The sequence below is a fragment of the Chlamydotis macqueenii genome, chromosome Z, assembly GCF_036417535.1.
Source record: "Chlamydotis macqueenii isolate bChlMac1 chromosome Z, bChlMac1.mat, whole genome shotgun sequence".
Classification (NCBI taxonomy): Eukaryota; Metazoa; Chordata; class Aves; order Otidiformes; family Otididae; genus Chlamydotis; species Chlamydotis macqueenii.
This window is the reverse complement of record NC_141593.1, coordinates 38,509,372-38,535,304: the sequence shown is the minus strand read 5'-3', so window position 1 is coordinate 38,535,304 and position 25,933 is coordinate 38,509,372. Positions and strand designations below refer to the sequence as shown.

At 37.6% G+C, this 25,933-nt stretch overlaps 1 protein-coding gene across 1 annotated transcript in view; it reads left to right on the top strand.

Annotated features, from left to right (window-relative positions):
* SMC5 (structural maintenance of chromosomes 5) overlaps positions 1-25,933 on the top strand; it is a 49,304-nt gene that overhangs the window by 8,732 nt on the left and 14,639 nt on the right. Inside the window, exons 7-16 of the mRNA XM_086771018.1 lie at positions 3,806-3,967; positions 10,308-10,379; positions 11,291-11,546; positions 12,715-12,869; positions 14,574-14,687; positions 15,808-15,902; positions 16,107-16,239; positions 18,276-18,449; positions 18,586-18,755; positions 23,054-23,177. Coding sequence (XP_086627144.1) covers positions 3,806-3,967; positions 10,308-10,379; positions 11,291-11,546; positions 12,715-12,869; positions 14,574-14,687; positions 15,808-15,902; positions 16,107-16,239; positions 18,276-18,449; positions 18,586-18,755; positions 23,054-23,177 — 1,455 coding nt within the window. The remainder of the gene's footprint in view (positions 1-3,805; positions 3,968-10,307; positions 10,380-11,290; positions 11,547-12,714; positions 12,870-14,573; positions 14,688-15,807; positions 15,903-16,106; positions 16,240-18,275; positions 18,450-18,585; positions 18,756-23,053; positions 23,178-25,933) is intronic.

Sequence of the window (25,933 nt, the reverse complement as noted above, 5' to 3'; positions counted from 1 at the left end):
TCATAGTGAATGTAGGCTGCCAATCTCAAAAATGTTGGCATTTGGAGAGATGGAAATTTTAGACAAATGTAGAAGAGTCTAGAATCAAGGACCAGTCACTTATACAAAACAAAATAAGTTTTTCTGAACAGCACTTTGGTGATTGTAGATTAGTTTAAAATTGAATGATGTCCTAGTTTCAAATGGGGTGGCACTAATTTCCTCTCAGTAGCTGCTGTATTTTGAATTTAGTATGGGATTTGGTATATGAAGAATGTTTGTAATAAACTGATGTTATTAGTTGTTGCTGAAGAAATGGACTTTTCCCAGCTTCCCAGGTGTTACTAATGTGCAGCTGTGAGAAGCTGAGAGGGATATAGCCAGCAGAGCCGACCCAAACTGGCTGAAGAGAGTATTCCATACTGTAGATGTCATGCTCAGTATTTAAGTGGGGGTTGGCTGGTGGTCATCTCTCGCTCTTTTCTCTCACTGCTCGGGATCATTCAGGGATCACTTTTTGGCTTCATTTCTGTGGTTGCTGCTCCGCGATGGATCGTGGTAGGTCCTAAGGAGGTGGGCTTGTACACCCTGTGGTGGGTTGGACTTCTGCACTTCCTGAATGAAGCAGATTTTTCCTGCTACATATGCATTAGCCAGGCTTAGTTAACAAGAAGAGAGAGTTATTTCATTAGGAGAGATGTAGCCCTTGCATAATTAATGTGGACTGATACTAATTGTTCTCTGCTGTAAGATATTTGCAGATACAGCACTCAGAAGTTCTAGAAGACTAGTTGGAAACTAGTGGGGGGAAACTAAGTTATCTGCTGTCAGTTAAATTGCTTTCCGTAAGTTTGAGAACACTGCTGTTAGTTAAATGTTTCCTAAGCAAATTTACACAAACTTCTTCACACTTTACATTTTCACTGCTGTCTTCTAGACAGTTTGTGTTGCTGAGCGTATTAAATACGTTTGGTGGGTGCACTCAATCAGGAGAAATTTTAAATTTTTGGCCACTGAATGCATAGAAACAACAGTGTCTTTTGATGCTTCTGTGAAGTTCCAATTTGTAGTACAGAATCAGTAGTGTGTACTAGATTGTTCACCAGAAGTCACTTGTCTGTGACATCGTAGTTGTCATAGTTGTTTGACTAGGTAGAAAATATTTCACCCTACAGGCTGCAAGAAAATTTCACATTCCATTGTGATGTTCGTTGTACAAGATTGTTGCTATTTTGTGGTTCATTAAATCCATCTGATAGATCTCTTGGTATTTTCCTATATTGCAAACTAGGAAGCTTTCTTTGAAAGAAGAAATACATTATCTTACAAGGGTGTGTTTCTTTGTCGTCTGACCTAGCACTGTTTAATCCTAAGAGTAAACGTTTTTGATGTGTTAAAATTGGGTTCACCACAGTTGAGAGTAGCATGGGAGCGTGGGAGTTTGTTCTTCCTTCTGTGGATCTTCCCCCTCCCTCATCATCCTCAGAAGGGAAGTTTATACTTGTAGACCAAACATACCTAACTATTTAGAATTGCCCCTGTACCTAAACAGAATAGCTAGATGAGCTTCCAAATCAGCCAGGAGGCAGGTGTATAAACACCACAGTATGTTAGGAAACAGAGAAGACAGGCAGCCTGAAAACAGGTCAGCTGAAGTATGACATTGGATTGTCTCTTGATCCTAGTGGAAAAGAGGAAGTAGAGTGCTGAATTTGTTTTACTGTTTGACCACTGTAGAACTGCGTTTTTATTTTGAAGACTCCACTGCTCTTCACCTGAGGAACATTTTTCTAGTCAAGTGTTTTTTCTAGTCAGTGCCAGCTGCTTCTGTATGTGGAGAATGATGCACTGTTTTTATATATGTCTATGTCTAATAATCTTTTGAGGATCTGCTTTAAATTCCATAAAATGGACCCTAGAAGTACAGCATTAAAGATTTGGACTCAAGAATTTAGGAGATGTTTTATGATCTTGTATGTACCTTAATGAGACTTCCATCAGATGATTGTGTCATCTACAATCTGTGACCAGATTAAGGAGCTACAGTTTTTTTTACATAGATAGCCCTTCTTTTGTAGGATCTTAAACCAAAGGGGTTTCTTACCTGTCCAGGCTCAAGTTGAAGGCAGTATGGTATACCACAACGTATACTGTTTTAAGGTTGTATAGCAGTAGGAGGTGCTATTCCTCCTGCTGTAAATGTCCTGAAAACACATTATTCTGAAAATGTATTTTGACCAAGCCCTGTCCATTCTTCTTTTCCTCTTCCGTTCACAATTGAGAATACAATTTAGGCCCATATGTCTCTCGGGAGTGCTGAAATCCCTTGGAAGTTCCACATATATTTAGTTAAGTGCATAGTTACAATCATCAAGGTTATTTGCTTAAAGGTTACCAAAATACAGGTATCTAGTGAAAATCAGGTTTTCTCGAAGTGTTAAAGGGATTTGCTGTATAAAAATGTCATGACAATTTCTAGGGAAACTTGCCTGTACTTTGTAGCTGAAGAAATTAGATATAATGATATGTGTGTGCTTTTGCTTTAACATTGAAATACAATGCCGTATTTAGAGCAGAGCTAAATTTTAAGCTTATTCAATCAGCTAAGTGGAAGTATAATTGCTTTACCTCTGTAACTTTGTAATGGTGGCTACTGATTATAATCCACATCATAGAATTACAGCAACTTTCTTAAGATGCTTTTTGGGCTTTATGAAAAAGATACTATGAAGAAAGGATTTGGATTTAATAGTTGATTTATTTGGGATTAATCATGTCTGTTCACAAATGAGGAAATTAAATAACTCACTAGGAAAAAATGGTAGCAGGTAAAGCAAAGTTAGCTGTTGCAGATAGAGCTTGCAGACTATCCTTTTGTTTTTTTTTTTTTTTTAAGTGCTCCAGGCATATGCTCTAGACCAGGGGCTTCTTTTAGTCCTTGCCAAATCCAACAGCTTTCCCTTTCTCTGCACCACCATGTACATGTATCTGCTCCTCCTCCCTCAGGTCCTGCGAGTATCTTTTTTCTCATGAGCCCTTAACAATCATTGAATGTCGCCGTCTTTTTTTTTTTTTTTTTTCTTCTTTAATTTATCTTTTTTTTTTCTTCAGACAGCATAACACAAAAAATTCACTAGTTATGACTCCTTCAGCCTAACCTGCTTTCTCCCCAGAATTCCACCCTTCTTGAAGTGGGAGTTCTTGGTTACCACACTGCTTACCATCTTTTTCTTCTCAGGAATGCATCTTCATTTAAACTCCCTATGTAGTAACTTCTCGGGTATTTGTGGTGTATGGTATAGTTTTTGTTTGTTTTCCAAAGTTCTGTTCCACTCTGTCTCTCTCCTTGGTTTACTTCAGGGTTATGTCTGTTACTGGCTCTGATGATCTGTCCAGCTCCTTCCTTTTCTTTCTCCTGAAGTTTTCTGTGGTTATTTGCTCCTTAGCTTGAGGACTTCTGCCTAAGTAGTGCTCAAACTATGGACAGAAGGGGGTAAAGATTTACTTTTTCCACACCGATCCCAGATGGACTTAGAGGCAAGGTAATTGCAGACAAATTGGTCGTTTTTTTCTGCTACTTGAATTGTTTATTATTTAAGAACCATTAAATATGTGTGCTTGTTCACTGGGAACTGAATGATCCCTACATCTCCTAGTCATAGTGACTAGTAACAGGAGTATTACTTAAGTAGTTGCTCTAATACTAGTTTCTAAACGAGTTTTTTCTCCTAAAAGTCATGTACAATTAAATAAAATGTTAGAGCCACATAAAATACTGGAATAGAAGAGAAAAGTCTTTAATTATTTTACTTTCATCTCCTCCAAGGAATATGAAAGTGTTCGTCAGCAGCATGAGGAAGTGAAACAAAGCCGAGACCAAGCCAAGGAAGAACTGAAGAATCTGAAAGATTTGCAGTCCCCAGTTACAAAAAAAATCCAAGAAACTGAAGAAAATTATAAGAATCTGGATATGAAAATCAAAGATAAGGTAGGTATTTTAAGTTCTTGGTTAATGTATGCAATATTTCAGGTATTCTGTGTTCAGCTTCGTAAAGTGTAAAGCAATAGCCTCTTTCTTTCTAGTGTGGCACAGTAATGTGTTTCAGAAAAAAAAATTTCTGAAATACTCATGCCCTTGATTCTCGCTACGTTCTCCATGTCTCTGTTCCACTAAAAGCAGTCAAACTCATGGAATGCCTTTCTTAGTAAGCCTTGAGTAGCAGCTCTGAAAGTCCGCTTTCTTGGTATTATAAGAGCACACGGATTTTAAAATTCTTTCCATAGAACCTTCAAAATCTTCAGGGATAAACTGTTACGGTTTCCTTATGTCAGATACTATATTGAATTAGTTGCCTGTTTTCATCTGTTCTGTAGTTTGGATTTGTGGATACTCTGTTCATCGTCTTAAAATTTAGCCAGTTTGGGTGGTTAATTTAGCCTAAATTACAACTTTGCTGACCTAAAAGGGTTGTTCTAATATTTAACCTAATTCCGTAAGTAGGGTGTAATTTTTTTATTAGACAGTCAGTTGTGAATGTTTTTGTGCATGAGAGAATTTAATAGCAAACATACCTGTGCGTTACAGATTAGTATCTGTTTTTGAAATAGTTACTCTCTCTGCAGATATGGAAAACTACTATCTCTATATGATAAATACGAAAATACTGTAATTCTCTGCGGAATTTCAACTATCATGTACTGTTCAGGCTGGAGAGGTCATTGTATGCATAGGCTGCGCAAATTTTTAATAGATACCCAAACTGAAATGATAACATGAGAATGTTTGAGTGAGTGAGTTCTGTTTGAAGATAACTGATCAGATCAGAGGACTTCATTTGGAGACATGTGACACCTGTAGAGGACTGCTGTTGTGAAGCATCTTGTGCAATCAGAGTCTGAAACTTCAGTGGCAGTTAGGGTACTGTAAGCTAATACACTGTCCATATGCTTTCTTTAAAAATACAAACACCCCCCCCAACCAAACAATAAACAAACCACAAAAACAAAACCAAAAAACCCAAAAGCAAACCAGAAAAAAGACAAACACTCCACTTCTGGTTTTATTGTGATGTAAACTGTACCAGGCAATACTTCTTACCCAAGTGCACTATTAAGAGAGCCCTTTGCTGAATGTGTCCTTTGAATTTTGTGCTCCACAATACTACAGGAGTTTATTACACTGTTATTCAAAATACCGGACTGTTTTAAAATGTTGCAGTTCTACTGAAGTGGGCTTTTTTGGGTGTGGTTGGGTTTTTTGTTTGTTTTGTGGGTTTTTGTTGTTGTTTAAGACTAAGTGTACTTCCTTAAAGGAAAATTAATGGCTGGAAGCCGTTAATTTGCACAACGCAGTAAAGGCCTTCATGCTTGTGAAGTGCTAAACTTTGTTTTCACTGCTTTATATTACCCTGCCAGGTTGTACGCACATCTTTTATTTATAACTAATGTTATACTAATATATTTTTTCAAATGAGAGAGAATTCTACTCAACCATTGCTGACACAATTCTTAGAAATATTGGGCTATATTCATGTGAAAGCTATTATCTGTTGATATGAGTTATACTCTGTTTGTATGAAAAACCTAGGACAAAACAGTGAGCATTTTAGTTTTAACTTGAAGGGAGCATGCTCAGCATAGGCTGTTCCAGAATTGTGAAAGAAAAATTGAGGGAATGTACTAGCTGATTGATTTGTGCTCTTGAAACAACATATTTTTCTGCTCAGTCTAAACTTGTGGAGTGAGGCTTTTACATGCTAAAAATTCAGAAAGTTAACTGTGCGCTGAAGTCGTGTTTGATTTGGGCCCAGAGAATGAATTACATGCATTTTGCTCTACAGTTTTGCAGAAGCCAAAAAGATGGGAAGAAGGAAGGATGCTACGTTTGAAATGAATAATTTATAGAAGACTTACTGAGATATTCCAATACTGCTTTCCAGAGATTATTTACCATTATTTTGATTGTAATCTGTAGCTGATACTATTACTATAAAAGTCGGTCAAGAAACTCTCTAAGACTCAGTTTGGAGTTTTAGAAAGCAGGCATTTTTTTTATTACAGTGCTGGATGCACGGGGGATAACTCCACCTAACATGCATGCTGTTGTCTGAAAACAAAGAATATGTAGAGAGGTTATAGATATATATACATTAGTTTTCCAATAAATCATTAGTATATTCATCACATTTTCTGCAACTATTTAGCATATTTAAATATATTTTCCGCATGTGTACTGAAATGGGTCAGTGGTCCTCTAGGGGTCTCTGGTGGTCACAGGCCCCCAAAAGTCAGCGTCTTGTAGTTGAACTCTTTGCTGGCATATGGTCGATATACATCCTAAATCTGTTACCAAATATCTACCAGCCCAGATTGGTTCAAAACTCCTATCCTCCTTGCTTAGGCCTTGAGCAAGGCGATACTTATCTAAGAAAAAAACATTGTTATCTAGGTTCAGCAACTATTCAGCTTGGAACATCTTCAAACAATTTGCTCTTTTAGTCTGGTGACCTTCTCTCTGCACTGCCCTTGCAGAGAAGGAACATCTGTGAATAACGTGCTCTTTTAGTCTGGTATTAATCCCTCCTTTTCTTCAAGGGTGATAGGTTCCAGCCATGCCTGTACATTCCAAAGGTTACAGTGACCTATTCTTAAAAAAAAATATATTAGTGAAACATTTTACTTAGTATTGTAAGCAAGATGAAATTTTATGTTTTATGTAATATAATAAGACATTTCCAAACCTGAATTTTATTCTGATGTTAAAGGATATATCCAAGTCTAATTTGAATGATTAGTATTCCATATTGAAGGAGGTTCCATTGAGTCCAAAATAATGGAAAAAGACTTAAGGGAATATACTATATACCTGTTTATGGCACAAACAATTTTTATGACATCAGGCAAGTTAACAAGATGTTAGAGGTTTATTGCTACTTTTTGAACTTTTGTGATAGTAGCTCTTTTTTGGGTACTGAAATCCATTTCCCTCCCACACACCTTCTTAGTTGGGCTGTTAAGATTAAGTTCTTTTAAAGGAGAATCATTACAACTTTGCAGTGTCAGGAGGTAGTTTTGACCTAAGGCAAAACCTGAAGGCTTTTAAGTACCATACCTTAAAATTACTTAAATTACTACTTCTTCATTAGTTCTTCACTTTTTCGTAGATGCTGCTTGAATTTAGTGTAACTTAATATTTTATCTTTGTAGATGCAAGCATTAGGTGAGTATTTCACAGATAACTATGCTGTAAGCCAGCAGGATTTGATTAATGAATTATTTTATTGTGAAAACAGTATAACTCTATTTTTGGTCCAAACCAGATTTTTTTTTTTTTTTTCAAGACAAATTTCAATTTGGCATTAAGGGAAAGCAGCTTAGCATTTTAAGTACTCTCTATTTCAGACACACAGACCTGTAGGGAACATGATTATCTTCAGGCCCTTTGGTCCAGGCTTGTATTGATTATCAAATAACTGTAACCCTGGCTGCTTGTTGAGATCTTGCTCTTGGCTTGAGGATATATATATGTGAGAGCAGAGATAAGCCACCTCTTTGTTGTCTTTTTTGCACTTTGTTGGCAAAGAGCCAAGCATGGTGTTACAGATTTTGCCTAGAAGGAGCAGGAAGGAAAGTAAAGGTGGAGCTAAATCTGGGAAGAGTTTAATGTAGCAAGACACCGCATGACTATTTCTCTTCTCTCTTTGTGTTAAAACCATTTAAGGATTTGGTTAGACTCAGAATTCCTAGTGCTTTGGATGTAGGACGTGTAGATAATAAAAAAAAATCAGCCCATTTTGTAGGAAAAGGTTGATAAAAGTGTGTGACAGAAGCCTAGAATAGTTTTCGTGTTAGGCTCTTTAAAGGCATTTGAACAAAGTGGACTATACAATGCAATTTTTTAAGCAATTTTTGACAATATAAAGTGGTGTGTTGTGGTTGTACCATGAAAATCATAAAGATGATTGCAGTTGTTAATCTGTTCTATAAGACAGATGTATATAAATATATTGTTGCAAATATTATGATAAAAGTTAAAAACTTTATTTTGAAATAAAGTGAGCTAGCCTTGATCAAAAGTAAATTGTAGAATATAGGAGTGTTAAGAATCAATGGTAGTCACGGGAACTGTGGCCTTAGAGGTTTAAGTTTTGTTTAAAATCGATTAACCACAGAGATTTTGATAAAGATTAATTGACTTGTAGCATTGTGTTTTAGGAAACTAAGGAAACCATTACGGCCACCAAGTTGCGGCTAGGAAACCCTCTACCCTTCCCATCTCGATCTGGGTATTGAGGATTCCAGTCAGTAGAGCTAAGTGAGATTAACCAATGATTGCTTTAATATAGGAATAATATGATTTTTGATAATTAAATATCAATATGAGGTAACTCTTGCTAACTGTAGAACTGTAGTCACATAGGTTAAATTTTATATGAAATCTATTTGTCCTTAGAGGGAATGGGAAGTCTTAGGGCTGTTACAACATCTCATTTGTTAGAAGTCAACCTAGCATGTTTGGGGTAATTAAGAGGAGTGGTAGAGCAATGGTAGGTCCCAAACACCACCTGTAGAAAATAGGCCCTGAGCCATCATTTTGGAGCCAGAAAAATCAAGGACAACACGACCTTGTTTTCAAGACCATATATGGAGATTTCAAGGAGGAGTTCGACCAGCGAATTCGAGGAGGGGGCGCTCTGACGACCCCCAAGACCACCAAAAGACCCTCGACTCAAAAGACCGAGCATGCACAAGTGGGTGGGGAAATATTATAATGATTTCTCAGAAAGTTAATGTTTATGTATAATATTTCTCGGAAATCTAGTGAATATGTATAACAGGTGTGTATTTAACCTGCGCTGTTGATCGAACAGGTGCGCACGCTAGGTGGAGCGATCCCCCGTGCGCCCAGCGCTGCAATGAAGGAGTGCCTGCTTCTTAACTTCTCATTGCTGTTAAGGAGTTTTATTCCGGATTTTGGTAACAATATGATAACTGAAAATATAATGGTAATTGAAAAATTGAATTCCAGTTCCTTACTAGTGTCCTGATTTTGAGAACCTCCAGAATATTTTGCATGAGTTTCCTGGGAGGGAGCTTCCTCTTCATTGTACCTGCCTGAGGTCTTTGGAGAGACGAGAGCATCATGGAATCAGTACTGCATTGCAGTTAGCTACAACAGCGAGATGTATTGTTCCATGTTGCCTTCGTGCAAGCAACTATAGAGTCAGAGTCTTAAATTTTTGTGCATTTTTCAGGTTGTGGGAGGGAAAAGATTCTGCATAGTTTTATTTTTTCCATTCTTTGATGCATCTTAGTGTTTTCAGTCTGAGTTGGTTTGTAGGAAGACATTTCTTCCAGCAAGAGTAGTGTGTTTGTTTGTTTCCATGTCTGCACTGCAATTTGCTTAGAGTCCTTCCGTGCTTCTACAATGTTCCTGTATTCTGCTTGCACTGTTTTCAGCATTGAGAGTTCAAGGAAAGAGGAATTAAGTTTGTAGAGAAAGTATAGTACACTTCCACTGTGTTCAGGACTCAGCTGAACAAGTGCCTGAGCAACCTGACCTTATAAATCCTGCCTTTTAAGTATAAGCTTTCCTTGTTAAAGCTGGTTTTGATAAAGAGGCAAGGGCAATTTTTAAGTGTAAGGATCCGAATGTAACATTTTAATTGAAATTGAAGACGGTGTTATTTTGATTTCAAATTAGGTTAGGAGACTTTCTCTGTCTGTCATACCTGCATTTGCAGACCTATAGCTGAATGGTTGTGAACAGTTTATATGGCATTATTCAGTTCTTCACAAATTGCTGAAAATATACATTTTACCAATGCAAATAAGAATAGTAAGAAACTGGTAGGTATGACTTATCATACTTAGGTATCTAGTACCTAAAGGGGGCTTGTAAGAAGGATGGTGAGGGCTCTTCAGCAGAGCCTTTTGTGATAGGATGAGAGGTAATGGTTTTAAACTAGAAGGAGGGAGATTCAGATTAGACAGTAGGAAAAAATTTTTTGCAATGAAGGTGGTGGAACGCTGGAACAGGTTCCCCAAAGAGGTGGTTGATGGAGACATTCAAGGCCAGGTTGGATGGGGCTCTGAGCAACCTGATGTAGTTGGACATGTCCCTGCTCCTTGCAGGGGGCTTGGACTAGATAACCTTTAAAGGTTCCTTCCAACCCAGACTATTCTATGATTCTGTGACTTCATCAGGAATGAAATGTGGAATGAATGCTTAGTTGTGCATATAGAGAATGTTCTTTAAAATATGCCTTCTTTTTACAAATATTAATAAACTGAATTTATCACTAATTTAAATATCTTACTGTATGCAGGCTGCTGAAATCAAAGAGATTTCTCAAAAATGTAAACAGAAGCAAGATGCTTTGGAGATGAAAGATAAACAAGTAAGATATTTGTGACTTTTTAATGTGTTTCTTTGCTAATGTATTAATTCAGTACTAGCTATACCATATGCTGCATTCAGGCAGAGTGCTACTTCTTAAATTTTGCAGTAAAACATAGTTATGGGGGTTTTTTGTCTGCAATTGTTAGTGGAGAGGGAAATTTCTCTCAAGAGGCTGCAAGTGCTTGCACACTTTACTCCATCCAGTACACAATGAATCTTTAAAATGCCTATTAGTCAAAGAAGTATTACTGAGGGACAGGGATATGCTGCATAAAATCAGTTACCTTGGTGCAACATACTTAGGAATAGACAGTATATTTATATATACTACATATTACAGGCTTTCCTTGGAAAGGTACGGCATCTATAGTACAGTAATGCACTCAAGTGTTAAACATACCCCCGAACATTCTATGAGAGAGGCTAGGGTTATTGCTTCTGTTAAGTGTGTACATCCAGCATTTTTTAAAAAGAAAACACAAAGATATGTTGTAAAACAGTTACAGAACTTCATCTAAGCACTTGTCAAGAAATACATAAATTAAATGCATAAGGGTGCAGAGTCCATATTGCACATTATATTTGTGCTATGGGTTTTATGCAGTCTTCAACTAACTTTCAGATGTGTTAAGAAAAATGTTAAGCTTTAAGCTTCTACTTTTGTGAAAACAAAGGAACTTCAAAAATTGATTTAAAGACTTGATTGTATTCTTGCTTAAATATTCCTAAATCTAAACAAAATCTTGTCACTTCTTCAAGTGTCGGGGCTGTTTGAGCTATAACAGGCTCTTATGGTTTTAGTGCATGGTTACATCAGCATTTAATACCATTTGCACAAATATCCTAGTTATTTGTCGTAGGCTTTGTATACTAAACTCCTTTAATGTTGGAAATGTTCAAAATTCTTAGATTGAAGAAATTCATCAAGTATTCAGAATGAAAAAAGATGAAGAAATGGACAGACAGAGGAAAATACACAACACTCACAAGATGATAGAGGACTGGAAGAATGAGCTCAGTACAATGGCAGTCTGTGAGAATCTTCAGCCACAAACTGATGCTGTCAATAATGAGCTGAAAACATTACAAGAAGAAAGGGCAAATATTGATAGTGATATCAGTGATCTAACAGCAGAGAAAATGAACCAAGAGAGGGAAAAGAAAAGTAAGTTACTTGGGGTTTTGTTTGTTGATTTTATTTTTTTCCTTTTTATAAAATGTCTGTTTGTATAGAATCTACTTCTTGTCCTGCTGTAGTGAAATAATTTGAGACATTTACCTCAAGCCCCATAGTTGTATCTTCCATGTATAACAGTCCTCTCCTCTATTATTTGGTTTATTAAAAGTAACAGAAATTGCTTTCAAAATAGAAAGAACAAGAAGATTCAAAAGTGGCAATTGACCTTAAAACTATGCTTCCAAAAAATCAGTTTCTTCTCATGTCTGAGTAAGGAGACTGCTTTACCAGTTGAATATTTTTCTGTTATTAAATGAAGGTGTGTACTATTAGCAGGATACATAAAAAACCAAACCTGAAGCAAAAACAGTTTGCTTTGAGGATGCCATGTTTAAAATTATCTCTTTGGCATTATACTAGCTACTGATGCTGCTTTTGTCTTTTCTAGGTGAACTTGAGCTAACCTTTATTAAAAGTATAGTATAAAGTAAATTCCTTTATACTAGCCTAGGATATAAAATTAGTTCTTTCTGAGAAACAAAATAAAAAACTATAGCTTGGCAGGTAGGGAGTGTAGTATATATTCCTTGGTGAGTGTAGTACCTTTGCATGCACTTAATTTGTCATAGAATCCAAGAAGAAACTGAAATATAGAGAGAATAAGCGACCTAGGGAAAGGAGACACTGTGTATTTTACCTTGAGAAGCACAGAAAGTATCTGATCTTCGTTTCTTCTGAATACCAAATGCTTTTGCACGCATCTGTTCTCACACATTTTGTTTTCTGCAAGCATGAAATAACAGTCAGACATTTCATGTTGCTAATCCCACTGCCTCTTTCCTCTTGGGGTGTTTTTGATTTTAAATACAAAGGTAGAACAAGTTCTGAAGAGGTACGTTTTTAGGACTAAATTCCTGTGTTTTGACTGCACTACCACATTTTGTCATCCTGCGAGGCTACATTTTATTTTAAACTTTTGTAGTTCTTAGGATTTCTTTAGAATAAGCAGCATCTTGATGGTGGGAAGAGAAACTCTTCATTCTTATAATTTCTTAACAACCTTGTTACTGGAGTAGCATAGTCAAGAAATATTGCAAAATACTAGTTATATTGTGCACTTGCTGTGGACTTTGTTTAAGAAACTCTTAAATTACAGGAATAATTGATCGCCTTGGACAACTTAATAATATAATGAATATAAAGGAAGAGAATCTTAAAGGAAGATTCCAAGACACACACTCTGCTCTTACGTGGCTAAGAAGTAACAAAGACAAGTTTAAGAAAAAAGTTTGTGAACCCATGATGCTTGAAGTAAGAAAATTTACTTGTGTATTGCTGTAATCACTTAATGTTTAGTTTATTTATGCCTTGCAAGACTTTGAGAATGGCTTTAAGACTTTCAAGACATATCTTGGAATGACCTACCAATTACATGCAGGATATATTAGCATGGTGAACTGTTTGTTATTTTAATTCATTAGGCAATGTAGTAATAGTCAACCTTGAGTAAGATGGCATGGTTCCTCCCCCTTCCGCATTCAAGGAGCAGTCCTTTACTAAAGTGCACATTGCAGATTTCCTCTAAGGTACATCTGATTATGTAGACTTAAGTCTAAGTCTTGCTGCTTAAAAAAGCAGTAGTAGTTACAATTGTATACCTTCTCTTATAGTACAACGTGCTTAATAATGTATACAACGTATCACTGTGATCTCTAGGTGTTCTTGTGATTTGCTTTGCACAGCTAGCTGCAGACACAGAAACACCTAATCTGTCCCTGGTTTTGTTTTGTGTTTTGGTTCAACAGACACTGTACTAGCTAGGAATAGCAGGGCTAAATTTTCAAAGAGGCTGCTGGTTTTCTAGTGCATTCCTCCACCATTATTCCAGCCTCTTGCAATACATGCTCCACGTAATCTGAAGAGGATGAAGAACTCCAGTGCACTCCTCCTCTTCCTCTTCAGAATTGCAAGCTTATTTTAATAGTGTACTACTGTAATTTAAATTAGTTGAATGTTGAGTATTTGTATACCAATTCTGACTCTTTGTGCATGTGTTAGGACTGTTCAAAATTACTTTTATTTAGTATAAAATACCAAGTATTTTCTGTTATTACCAGAACTTCCAATTCTGCCTGGAAAACCACATCAAGTTAATTTTACAAATGCCTTGATAGGATGCTTTTGCTTTTACTTTAAGGCCTCGTTAACCTTTGTAACATCCACTAATGTCTGGATTTGTTTTCTTTGATATAATGTAAATTAGTCTCATATACTTATAAATCCTAGCTTTCAAATTGCTAGTAAGTGTACCCAGACTTTGACTAACTTGAGGGTATTAAATGGTGTAGTTGTGTGCAATTTTGCCTTTGTATGTCACATATAGTGACATCTGTCTAATTAGTAGTGAGAGTTACTGAAGAATTCTACCATTAACATTTCATTCAGATATTAAAAGCTTCATCCATCTTAAATGTGGATTTATTTTATTTTATTTTTAAAAGAATTTGAAAAATAATCAATCTGTGAATCTGTCTTTCTAAGGCTTCACAATTCTGTTCTTGTATTTGGTGATGTTCACTGTGTCCAAATCAAAGGGATTTGTGGAGTCTGGCATTTTCTGTTTTTTATTTATTAAGTTAATTGTTTCTAAACAGTGAGATACCTTTAGTAGTACTGGGCAGAGCCACTAGACATGAGATGGTAGTAGTTGCAATTGAAAGGTTAGAGTGGAGCAGAAGAGGGGGAGGTGGTATGGTGGAGACAGTGGTAGTTCCAGGAATGCTGTGAAGGGATATGGATGGCTAAAAACTAAACACAATGACATGTGAGTTGCTGTAGGCTTCCTCCCAATAGAACTGGTTGCAAAAAGGCACGGAATAGGTCTTTAAAGACATGTAAACATTATTGTTGTTTTCATTAACTGTAGGCTTGGGTATAATCTGACTGCTTAAAATGTTTAGGGGGGTGTTAAGTCCAATTTTATTAAATCACTCTCTCATTACCTTTCTTTATCAGATCAATATGAAGGACAATAGACATGCTAAATATGTTGAAAACCACATTTCGGCCAATGACATGAGGGCTTTCGTTTTTGAGAGTCAAGAAGATATGGAAATATTTCTTGTGGAGGCAAGTAGGCACCAAGTTTAAAAATTTATTAAATACTGATGTAGAAGTCCTAAACTTTGGAATTACCAAATAAGTCTGTATTTATTAAGTTTTGGTTGGCAAGATCAGCATAATAGCTAATACAAAGTGTTCAAACTTTATTTCTGGATTAATGTTTTCCTCTGGAGTAAGATTTTTTTTTTTTTTTTAAAGGCTAGACTGACTGGAGGGATGGGAATATTAAGAAAATATCTCTTTTTATAAATAACCTGCCTTCCTTGACAAGGAAATAGTCACTGAGGAGAAAATACTGTGTACAAGAAAATGGCAAGAGCAGGAAGCTACAAATCTTGTACCAAGCTTTTCCAGAGCCTTCTGACTAAAGAGGCTAGAGGGTATTTTTTGTGAGAAGGCAATGGTCCAAGCAGCAAATCAGACATATTTTCTTAATACTGCTGTTTCCTGGAGCTATAAGGAGATTGTTCCCTTTGAGAGTTAGACAGATGATGCAGGAGAAAAAAGCCACAAGATACAGCATTAACTGTTATAATGCTTCCCAAGTACTGTTCGCAGAATAGTATGATTAATGACAAACTATCCTGTAATTTTTTAACACCTATCTACCCTTCACAGAAGCTTGTAATTTTTATATACATGAACAGTAGTGGTGATAGCTGAGGTTTTGGGGGCTTGTTTTGCCTCCGTGGTTGTGGAATCTGGTGCAAGGCTGCTTTAACCAACTAAACTGGTTTTTCATTTGTATCCTCAATCTTTTCTCCCCTGTTAGAATCAGTTTTTCCAGAGTCTCTGTAGCCAGTGGTCTGCCATTATCTGTGCAAAAGGGGGCTTCCTTAGTACATCCAGCCTGGCTATTTAGATTGAGCACCTGGCTCTGGATTTCTTTTTTTGCTTTTGTTTTCTCTAATGCATAGTATTTTCAGGGAAATACATTAACTGAGCTTGGGTTTTAGAGAACTTGTTCATTAAGAACTCAGAGTGGATTTTTGGGGGTTGTTCCAGAGGTTGCCAGGTTTTTTTCAGAGAATTCCAGTTCTGTGAATCAACAATAAATTCTTGATTTTCATACAGTGAATCTTTCTGTCCTTTTTTTACCAAATAATCTAATGTAATCTATATATAGATGCGTGATCATCAGAAACTAAGAGTGAATGCTGTATGTGCGCCAGCTGAATCATGTGCTGAAAGCTTACCTTCGAGGCCTATTGAAGAGTTACAGTATGTATCAGATTGTATCAGTGAGGAATGGTTTTAAATACAATATTCTGTTGTAATTGCTATATATTAAAATTTTCTGTTCAAATAAAAATTTCACCAATTCAGTTCTGGGTTAGCAGGACTTTTTTCTGACCTGTCAGTTGATTCAGCTTGCTTATCTGTTGAATTTTATTTCTGATGGATGCTTTTTTTCCTCCTCTTCAGCCGGTACGGATTTTTCTCGTATTTACGAGAGTTATTTGATGCTCCTCATCCTGTGATGAGTTATCTTTGCTCCCAGTACCGTGTTCATGATGTCCCTGTGGGAACAGAGAAGACCAGAAACATGATTGAAAGGGTGAGATATCCTAAACAGCTCACACACACATGTGGTCTAGAGTTTTATTTTGGACATTCTTTGGCAACTTAATGTGGAGAAAGCAAAAAATTGCTTTGGCCTTTAGAAGTGATAACAGTTCATTATACACAAATGTATTGCAAGACCTTTTGACAAATCCGGCCAATCTAGTGCAGTACTTCACAGAAAGTTAAATATGTCTTTAATCTATGTACTGTTCCAAGTCAGTTACATTAAGTCATTTTATTATAATAGCTTGTATTTTAAATGTCTGAGTTATTCTGGGCAAAATTTTAGTCAAACAGTTAATAGTACATGACAATGCTGACCTGTCGTGTTTAAAGCAACAATTAGAAGCTGCTTTTTTGGTTTGTTTTTAAAAATACATTAAGATGTTCCGTTTCTGGCTCTACAGCTGTATAGTTTCAGTCAGAATTGATGTGATAAGTAGTATATAAACCTTTTGGATTCTTAGAAATAGATGACTATCAGTAGAGTAGTAGTAGAACTATTCCGCTAGGAGTAATCTCCCTACCTTACTCTTTCCTGAGTTCTTGCAAGCTTGTCATTACAGCATTATAATGGGTAATGCATGTGACAGTTTTCAACTTAAATCCTTGTTCACTTCTCTGTCTATGCTGGACATCTGCTGTCTATCTTGTACAGACAGTGAACTCTTTGAATTCAGAAGGCTACTTTGGGCTCTCTGAGAACAATAAGAGTTACTTTTTTGAGAAGCTCAGGGCTCTGTGAATAGAGAACAGTTCTTGTTTTATTGTAATAGCTGCTGCTTCTTCATGTCTTCTGTTTCTGAGGCTCTAAGAATGAAGAAAGTAAAAGGAAAGTTAAAGTGGAGGGAGTCCTAGATTAAAAGCTCTTCTCTTAATGTTTTTTTTCTAAGCATTTTTGTCTTTAACCTGCTATTTTTCCACTACTTTGTATCACCTGATGAAGCAGATTACCTACCTACTAGGTCTTTGAGTTAAATTTTGTAAAACCGTCAGAATTAACTCCTTAGGTACTTCCTCCTTTCTGGAACTGTGTGGGCAGCAAATGAAAAATCACTGGTCTAGGTGCAAAGATGAGCCAGTGTTCTGAATGTGTTGCACATGGCACTTTCTCAGTTCAGTTGTGTAATGTTTTTTCTTTGTTTTTATTATTATTTTTTATTAAGAAATGCCTTGTTTGCAACATTTTGTTTCACATATGCCAGAGAAAGCTTTAGTTTCAAAGGAGGCCTGTTACACAGAGATGAGCATACATAGGAAAAGGACTGGGATGTCATGAACCACAGTCTGAGCAGTAAAGCAAAGTAAACACATTTTTCAGTGTTCAGGAACCAAATCAATAGAATATTGCTAGTGCTGTGTATATAAACTGAAAAAAACTCTTTAGTCAAATTTATGTTGTCCCATGGAGGCTTTTTGCTGTTCCTGATTTACTGGACACTTTATATGCTTTTGAAGTACTATACTACCTTGCATTATGGTAAATCTCTGCTTATTTAAACTATCCTTTTTGACACTAGTCATTTAAAAATAGTAACTCTAGTACCTTTATACTTTTTTTTTTTTTCTCTACAGATACATTTACATACCAAAGTTCATGCGTTGCATCTCACATCATAGTTTCATCTATTAATTTCTTAAGTACTTTTGGTTCTTTGGTACACAGCCTACATTTGCGTGTTGTGCATCTATAGCAAGCACAATCCTTGTTCATGATGCAGTACAAGTATTAACAGGTTTTTCCAGTGTCTGTCTGTAATATCAGAATAATCAGAACCCATTTAATTGGTTATGGTAACATACTCTGTTTGACAGTGTCTTAACAGTTCTTTTCTGACCAGTCCAAATTACAGGTATAGTCATGCATTAAACTTTGCATCATTTTGCAAAGGCTTGTTAATGAGTCAGAGTCTTACATAAACTGAAGTTCTTTACTGTGGCTTTTAGCTAGTTTATTCCTTGTTCTAAAAAGCATTCCCTTAAGTAACACCTTTGTGAGATTAATGGGATTGTGTGGGTTTTTTTTAGGTCATACAAGAAACGAAGCTTAGGCAAATATACACAGCAGAAGAAAAATACATTGTTAAAGTATCTGTTTATACGAATCTAACCCTCTCTACTAACACATCCCTGAGGGCGGCACAGTTTCTCACTAGTTCAGTGGATACAGATGAAAGAAAACAGCTGGAAAACCAGCAACAGGTAGGAATTTATTTCTGTGCTGTATATGATGTGAACTACTACCTATTTTGTCATGCAATAAGCGTAGCCTATTTGCATGTGTTAGTATGGTATGTTTGTAGTAACAATGCTAGTGGTGTTTATTCTTTCATTTTAGGACATCAATAACACATTAAAGTCATTGGATATGCGTTTGACTTCATTGTTTGAGAGACAGAAACATCTGGAACGCAGAGACAATGAGCTCAGGCAACAGAAGAAGGAGCTTTTGGAGAGAGGAAACAGGAGGAGACAGCTGGAATCAAAAATTGATGTAAAGTATGATAGGTAGGAAACAGCCCATATTATCTATGACATATGAACAATTTTAATAGCAAAGGTATTTTGGCTTCCTCTTACTGCAGTGTGCTTTTACCCTTAAAAAGGAACCAGTAGTTGAGCATCAGATACAGGTGATAATCAAGACAAAGGTGTTTAGAAATGGAGATTAAGGTAGTATTTGAGAAACCATGTAGCAATGTCCCAAATGGTTTCCTATAATAAAATCACAGGATTCCAGTGAGAGATCATTGCTCTCTTTTGCTCAAGTATTACCATAGTCTTCTGTCTTCGTGGCAAATATGTAGATAATACCCTAACCTACACAAATGGTACTAAGTAAGCAGTCAGGTATTGAGTTGGGTCCTGATTCTACACGGTATTTATCTTAATGTATTTTCTGGCTTTGTGAGCCTCTGCAATTAGTTCTTCTGTTACTGCTTTGTCACAAGGGAGACCCTGGGCATAGTTCAAGAGGTATGTCACTTAAACTCACGCTCCCAGAAGGCAGTGTAGTAGACAAGATTGCTCCAGGCTTCACTCCTTCCACTCCTGTAACACAGTCCCAGCAGACCTTGTACCCTCAAATGCTCCTGTTTGTTCTTATGCCACACTACTTCTCATTTTCTGAAAGTTGGTGCTGGTGCTTGTGTGCTGTGCTGCAGCTCTTGCGTTACTTACGGTGCATTAAACTGAAAAGAGAGTGAGAGGGGGGAAAGAAAAGGAATAGGGCTGCAGGGATCTTGGAGGGACCAGAATCAACTGCTGTATAGTCACAAGAGTCCAGGTTGCTGTGAAAAGAAGCAGCTTTAAACAGTGTGGTTGTGAGCTTAGCCTCAAAACCAAGTATTGCTCTCAAGTTTCTTACTACGGATACACTTATTGTCATGGTGTTTTACTGGAATACAGAATACAGTTTGAAGGCAGGAGGTGGACCCTTTACCTAAACAAATATTGATTAAATCCTTCCCTTTGAAAAAATAATTACACTCTTTTAATTTTGAATAGGGGTAAGAATCCTGACACAATTACAGACAAGGCTGTTAGAAATTTTCTTATATAATGTAGATGTGTTTCTGAAATTATTTAAATAATCCTTGCAGTGAGTATAGCTATTTTCAAATATTCATGTTTCTAATTGAATAAAGCTAGATTTAATTTTGAAAGTAATATACAATTACAGAATCACTTAGGTTGGAAGGGACTTCACGCAGTCCGTAGTCCAGCCATGTTCTCAGAGCAAGGTCAACACTGAATTCAGACCAGGTTTTCAGGGCTGTATCCCACTGCATCTTCACAGTTTCCATGGACGACCTGTTTGAATATCCTGTTCCACTGCTTGACTGTCCTTATGGGGAAAAAGTTTCTACTGACATCCAGTCTGAATCTTTCTTGTTTCAATTTACATCCACTGTCTGTCATCCTTCTACTATACACCTCTTGTAAGAGCCTGGCTCCATCCTGTCAGGGCCTTCCTTGTGGGAAGGATGGTGGAAGTTTGCTATTAGGTGCCCTGAAGCTGTCTCTTGTCTGGGGTGAGCAAGCTGAGCACCCTCATACTGTCCTTGCAGGGCCTGTGCTGTAGCCACTGACCATCTTGGTTGCTTTCCAAGTTTGTTCCAGTTTGTTGATGTTTGGGGCAGGAAGTAAGGTGCAGTGCTAAACAGAGAGGAAAAATCACTCTCCTTCTGCCTGTGCTTCCATTCATACAGCCAAGGAAGCAGGGGGACCTTGTTGCTGCTAGGATGCGCTGCCGGCTTATGTTCACCTTGTTGTCCACCAATACTTCAAGTCCCTCTCTGCAGAGCTTTTCCACAGCCAGTGATACAGCCGAGTCTGTATAACTGCCAAACCCACTTTCTTCCCAGGGGCAGGACGCGGCATTTGTCCTTGCTGAACCTCGTGAGCCTTCTGTTGACCCCTTCCTCCAGCTTCAGCAGACCACTCTGAACGGCAGTCCTGTTGCTCCCCCGAGTTTAGTGTCATCTGAAAACTTGATGAGAGTGCCCTCTGTCTCGTCCTCGGTGTCACTGGCAGGCGTGTTAAACAAGACAGGTGCCAGGACTTAATCTTGTGGTACCCCATTTGATACTAGCTTCCACGCAGAATACAACAAACTAAGCATGACCCTCTGAGCCTGACCATGCAACCATTTTCTTTTTGTTGTTGTTGTTTTGATTTTTTTTATATATATATATAGAGCAATATTGTGGGAGATAGCATTGAAAAAGTTAGGGGAATGGGTCTGGATCCAGTAGCCTGCAAGGAAGGTGGGATTAATGCAGCTTAATGCTCCAGGATGCAACTAGTAGTGAGGCTGAGCCTGTCTTCCCAGTAGACATGTTCATACAGAGCGGATCTAAACAGTACGTGTGTACATATTTATACGCAGTCAGCACAGATGGACACACAGAACAATTGGGCAAACTCAGTCTCCCCAGTTGGTGGTACCTGGACATGCAAACCCCTGAGGCTGGAGCCCTGCTCCTGTTGCCTGTACAGGCTGCCTCACTCACTCATGTGCATACGCATATAGAACTGGCTGGGACTCCCTGGTTTCACAGGGAGCCAGCTCTGTGGTCCTGCTCTTAGAGACGCACAGGCATACAAATACACAGAGGTAGCCATGACTCCCCTAGTCCCCTCCAGTAGCTGTCTTACCCTCAAATACATACACATGCCAGTAGGTCTCACCCCTAGAGACAGCAGACCTCATGGTCTGTGGCAGCCAGGCTACACTCCCATGTTCCCTCCAATAGCCATCTCTTCCTGTGGTCTCACCTTAAGTGTGACACACATACCCACACTTCAATTACTTGCCAGCTAGCCTGGCTTGGTGCTCACTAGGAATCCTCACTAGGGTTCAAACACTCACTTTCACACCTACTGTACTGGGTGCTGGTACCATGGATACATGGGTCTCTGACCTGTGGTCCTACTCCCAATGGCTGTCACTTAAGTCTACTCACTCTGGTCTCTCCAGTTGTTGGCACTACAGACAAGCAGGCCCTGTCCTCTGACTTGTGATCTGACTATAGTTGCTTGCCCTTAGACTTCCATACACATATATGAAGGCTGAATAGAGTACGTCACCTAGGAAAAGAGTGACAAAAGGAATTGAATAAGAAGAAAGGGTGCCAGCTGGGCATGGCTGGGCAAGCACATGTAACTGTCCCTTTTATCCCCTGTGTTTTCCCACACTTTAAGTCATCTAGATCCCTCTATTTCTCTGCATTTGGTTTCTCCTCTGAATATCCAATAACAAGTCCTGCGCAATCACAAAATGCTTTTCTGCTGCCTCCCAGAATGTCTCCTGTACCCCCAGGAAACAACTCCTCTCAATCCAGAGGGTGCTGTGGTGTTGACTTATCTTGTTGGGTTTCATACCTGAACACAGGTGCTGAGGGTGTCCTGGGACTCAGTGTCCCTTCCTCTGAGTCATTAATTTAGGTTCCCACTGGCTAGGATGCCCGTGCACTCCTCTGGGCTTGCAGAGATGGACATTTTGTAGTCTGATGGCTCCTGTGACTGGCCTAGGGGTAGCCAGGTTAGGGTATTATTTGGTCTTCCCCCACCTGCTATTGTCTCTCCTTTCTGGGTGTGCAGGTTAGCTTTTATCAGATAATCTCTTGTCATCCAGTCATTTTACAGCTGGGTTCATCAGGTATGCTGTACCCTTGGTAAATGCTTGCTGATTCTTTCTGATGACCCTGTGTCTTAAGCCCCTAGAATTGTTTTTTGAGGGGACTTGCTCCACAATTTTCCCTGGGATCAAAGTAAGAATGATTGTTTTGTAGTTTGCTTGGACTGTTTTGACTATTTTTGAAGATCTTCAAGTGCTTTGCAACTCACTAAATACCATGATTATTTCATATGAAGTTAATGCGTTGTGAAATTTAAATTGAGTGAAATTTCTAGTTTTCTGCAGTAAGTTGAGGACACTAATTTTTTTAATATTGTATATAACAAGAATTAAGCAAACAACCCTAGCAGCTGAAGAAAAATGTCATCCTTACGCTGATGTTTTTGTTTGTTTTTTATCTGGAATTTACAGAAGTAAAGGAGTATGGTTGCTGAATGATGCCCTTAGTAGCCAAAATCAGAGGTTTTTTAATTATGAATTTTTTGTCTTTTGAATTTCTTAGGTTTAAAGAGCATAGATTAGGAATGCCTTTTATGTGTTTGGAATGTTTAGGTATACAAATTCCTGTTCCTCCTAACTATTGGTTCGCCAAGATTAAGAATTTTTGTATTTTTGTACAATTTATTTTTAATTACAATTAATCACATATTGATTACTCCCATAGTTTAAGACAGCTGGAACAAGATGCTATCAATCTGGAGAAGGAATCTCAACAGGCAAATGCAAAGATCAAAGAAATAAATACCCAAAAAGCAAGACTTGTTACTGAATTAATGCATCTCATAAAGGTACGTATTTTCAATTTGGTATGTGTTCCACTGTTGTGGAAAGTCCAATTCTTGTAACTTAAGTAGGAGGTATGCAACATTTGTATGTGTTACTGTGAATGTTTATGAGTTAGCTTGCTTCAAGATAAACGTCTTTTGAAGTTTTTATGAACTTCAACTTGTTCATTGGTCGATGATTTGATTTGTAGATCACTTGCTTGCATTGATTTACACTTTCAGTGACTGAAGTCTTACAATCCATGGTCTGATTCAGTAAATACAGGAACGAACTGTGTAACCATTTCAGCCTGTACATTTTCAGAATTCTACATAAGTCTGTGAACTGTTCCTTCCACTCTAGTTCAAAATCTCCTTTTTTTTTGTTTTTGTTTTTATTGAAAAAAAGAATAGTCATTAGTCATGTGAAAAATTGACCTGAAACTGCAAGGATCCATGATTGTGGAAAACGGCTACCATGTTGTGCATAAGGTTTTATTTAGTTCAAAAAAACAATAATGGAGTTAATTATTGCTTTAGCCTGTAAGCCCTAATAATGGGAGCTCCTACGAGGTGAATTTTTTTAGTCTTTTTTTTTTTTTTTTTTTTTTTAAATAATTGAGGAACAAGAAACAGTTACTTTTCGTTCCAAGGGAATCTGCTTGTGCTTTTGCACTCAGCAAGAATTGGTGCCATTCCTGCAAGCACTTTGAACATATGTGTTGTCCCTTTGCCATGCCTTACTAATGTTGAAATGTGTTCCTGCTTACCCCTGGAAAGAGTTGAGTATCGTCTTTGAAGTGAGGCTGATTTCAGTACACTTCAGTGGCTAGTATTTATATAACAAATAAAGAAAAAAAAATCTTCAAAATGGATGTGCTGTTTCTGTTTGTTGAGAGGCATGGACTGCAGCAATTGGAATGTTTCAGAGATCACCTTTGGGTCAGCTAGTCAATGCAATTTTGAAAATGCCAAAGAATGGGAGAAAGCACCTGCCGTGTTAAGAGGGTTGCTTAGGCTGTAGGTTACTTTACAGAACTTACAGAACTTGTGCAAGTAATAACAGTACTGAAAAGTAACTCTGTTCAAAACTTGTGCAAATGCTCTGTATTAAACCAGGAATTTCTAGTATACACTTTTGATTTTTATATTTGATGCCCATTTACCAGGACGTGAACTGTCCAAGTGTGTTGCTGTTGGAAAGTGCAGACACAGTTATTTACTGACTGCGGTATGACCTGCCTGAAGGAGTGTCTTAATCTCTTTTTCACCCAGTATAGGAAAACAGATTTGACATATACTCTATTTCTCAGTATACCAGAGATGTAAGGAAGGATGGATGGCATTTGCCTGAAGTAGTTATTGATTACAGAAGGGATTTACTTCAATTGTGGTATCAGCTTAATTTGCACAGTTTGTGTGCTGTGGGAAATACATGCCGTTACATACTGAAGAGAACAAGATAGTCCGATACAAGAAAGATATTTCATTGTATGTTTTATCAAAATTGTTGAAATCCATACATTTCTGATTGTCCCCAAACCAAACATCATGAATGCTTCCAGGTTTATGGGAATCTCTGTACTTTCTTCAATTGGTTTTGTAGTTATACTAGCTGTAGGCTATTAAAGTGATAAAAACTTAGGTAGTCATATGTTTCAGGCATACTCACTTCTGACACAGAAGGAAATTTAAAACACATACAGGTTTTCTGTGTGTTTGCATGGTGGCAATGTGATCTACTTTTTCAAGAGTTCTGGGGCTTGTGTGGAACAGTCAACTAGAATGGCCGGATGCGTGTATATTTACACAAATACAAAAGGCATGCCTGGCATGTACCTAATACACATCAATACTTTACAACCAGTTGACATAAACAGCCTTGTTCAACTGTTTCAGATTCTGGCACTGCTTTTGCATGTAGTTGTCTTTGTGCTGCTGTCTTTGAATAATCTTAACTTTTTCCATTTTTCATCTCCTTTTGTTACGACTTTTTTTTTCAGTTTACTTCTCTGATAATTGTTTTTAAACTGTTGAAGTGGACTGGAAATTAATAAACTTATTTTGATGTCCAAGTTCACACTGTAGAAACTTTGTGTTGAAATGAGAAATAGTAAAGTTCTCAGACCTTGGCTCACTATTGTGGTCAGAAGCTAACATTCTCAAAGCTTCATCCAGCAGGTCCCCTAGGTCTACAGTTGGAACCTTGTCCTCCCTTTCATTAAGAAAGAGGATTCCTTTGTATTTATACACTGATCATTTTAAAAAAAAAAAAAAAAGGTAAACTGATGTTCTCGGTGCCCTGTAATTCAAGATCTGAGGCTACCTTTTATGCAGTCAAGACTATATTGCTGATTTTGAAGCCTCTATACCATTCCTGAGGCTTACCTGTTTAAAGAGGCAACCATTTTAAGGTCAAAGTTGTCAAACCAGGTTCTGGGGTTGACTAAAGCCAGTTATGAAACTTCCAAAATCAAGCTGCCTCCTGTTGTCATAACACGGTTCCAGTTAAGACACAAAAGTCACTGTGCATAGAGTCATAGAATGGTTTGGGTTGGAAGGAACCTTTAAAGGTCGTCTAGCCCAACCCCCCTGCAAGGAGCAGGGACATCTCCAACTAGATCAGGTTGCTCAGAGCCCCGTCCAACCTGGCCTTGAGTGTCTCCAGGGATGGGACATCAACCACCTCTCTGGGGAACCTGTGCCAGTGTTTCACCATCCAGTCAGTCATCTTGGATTGTCAGTGAGAGGTATCTATTTTAGGTATTTATTTTTTGACA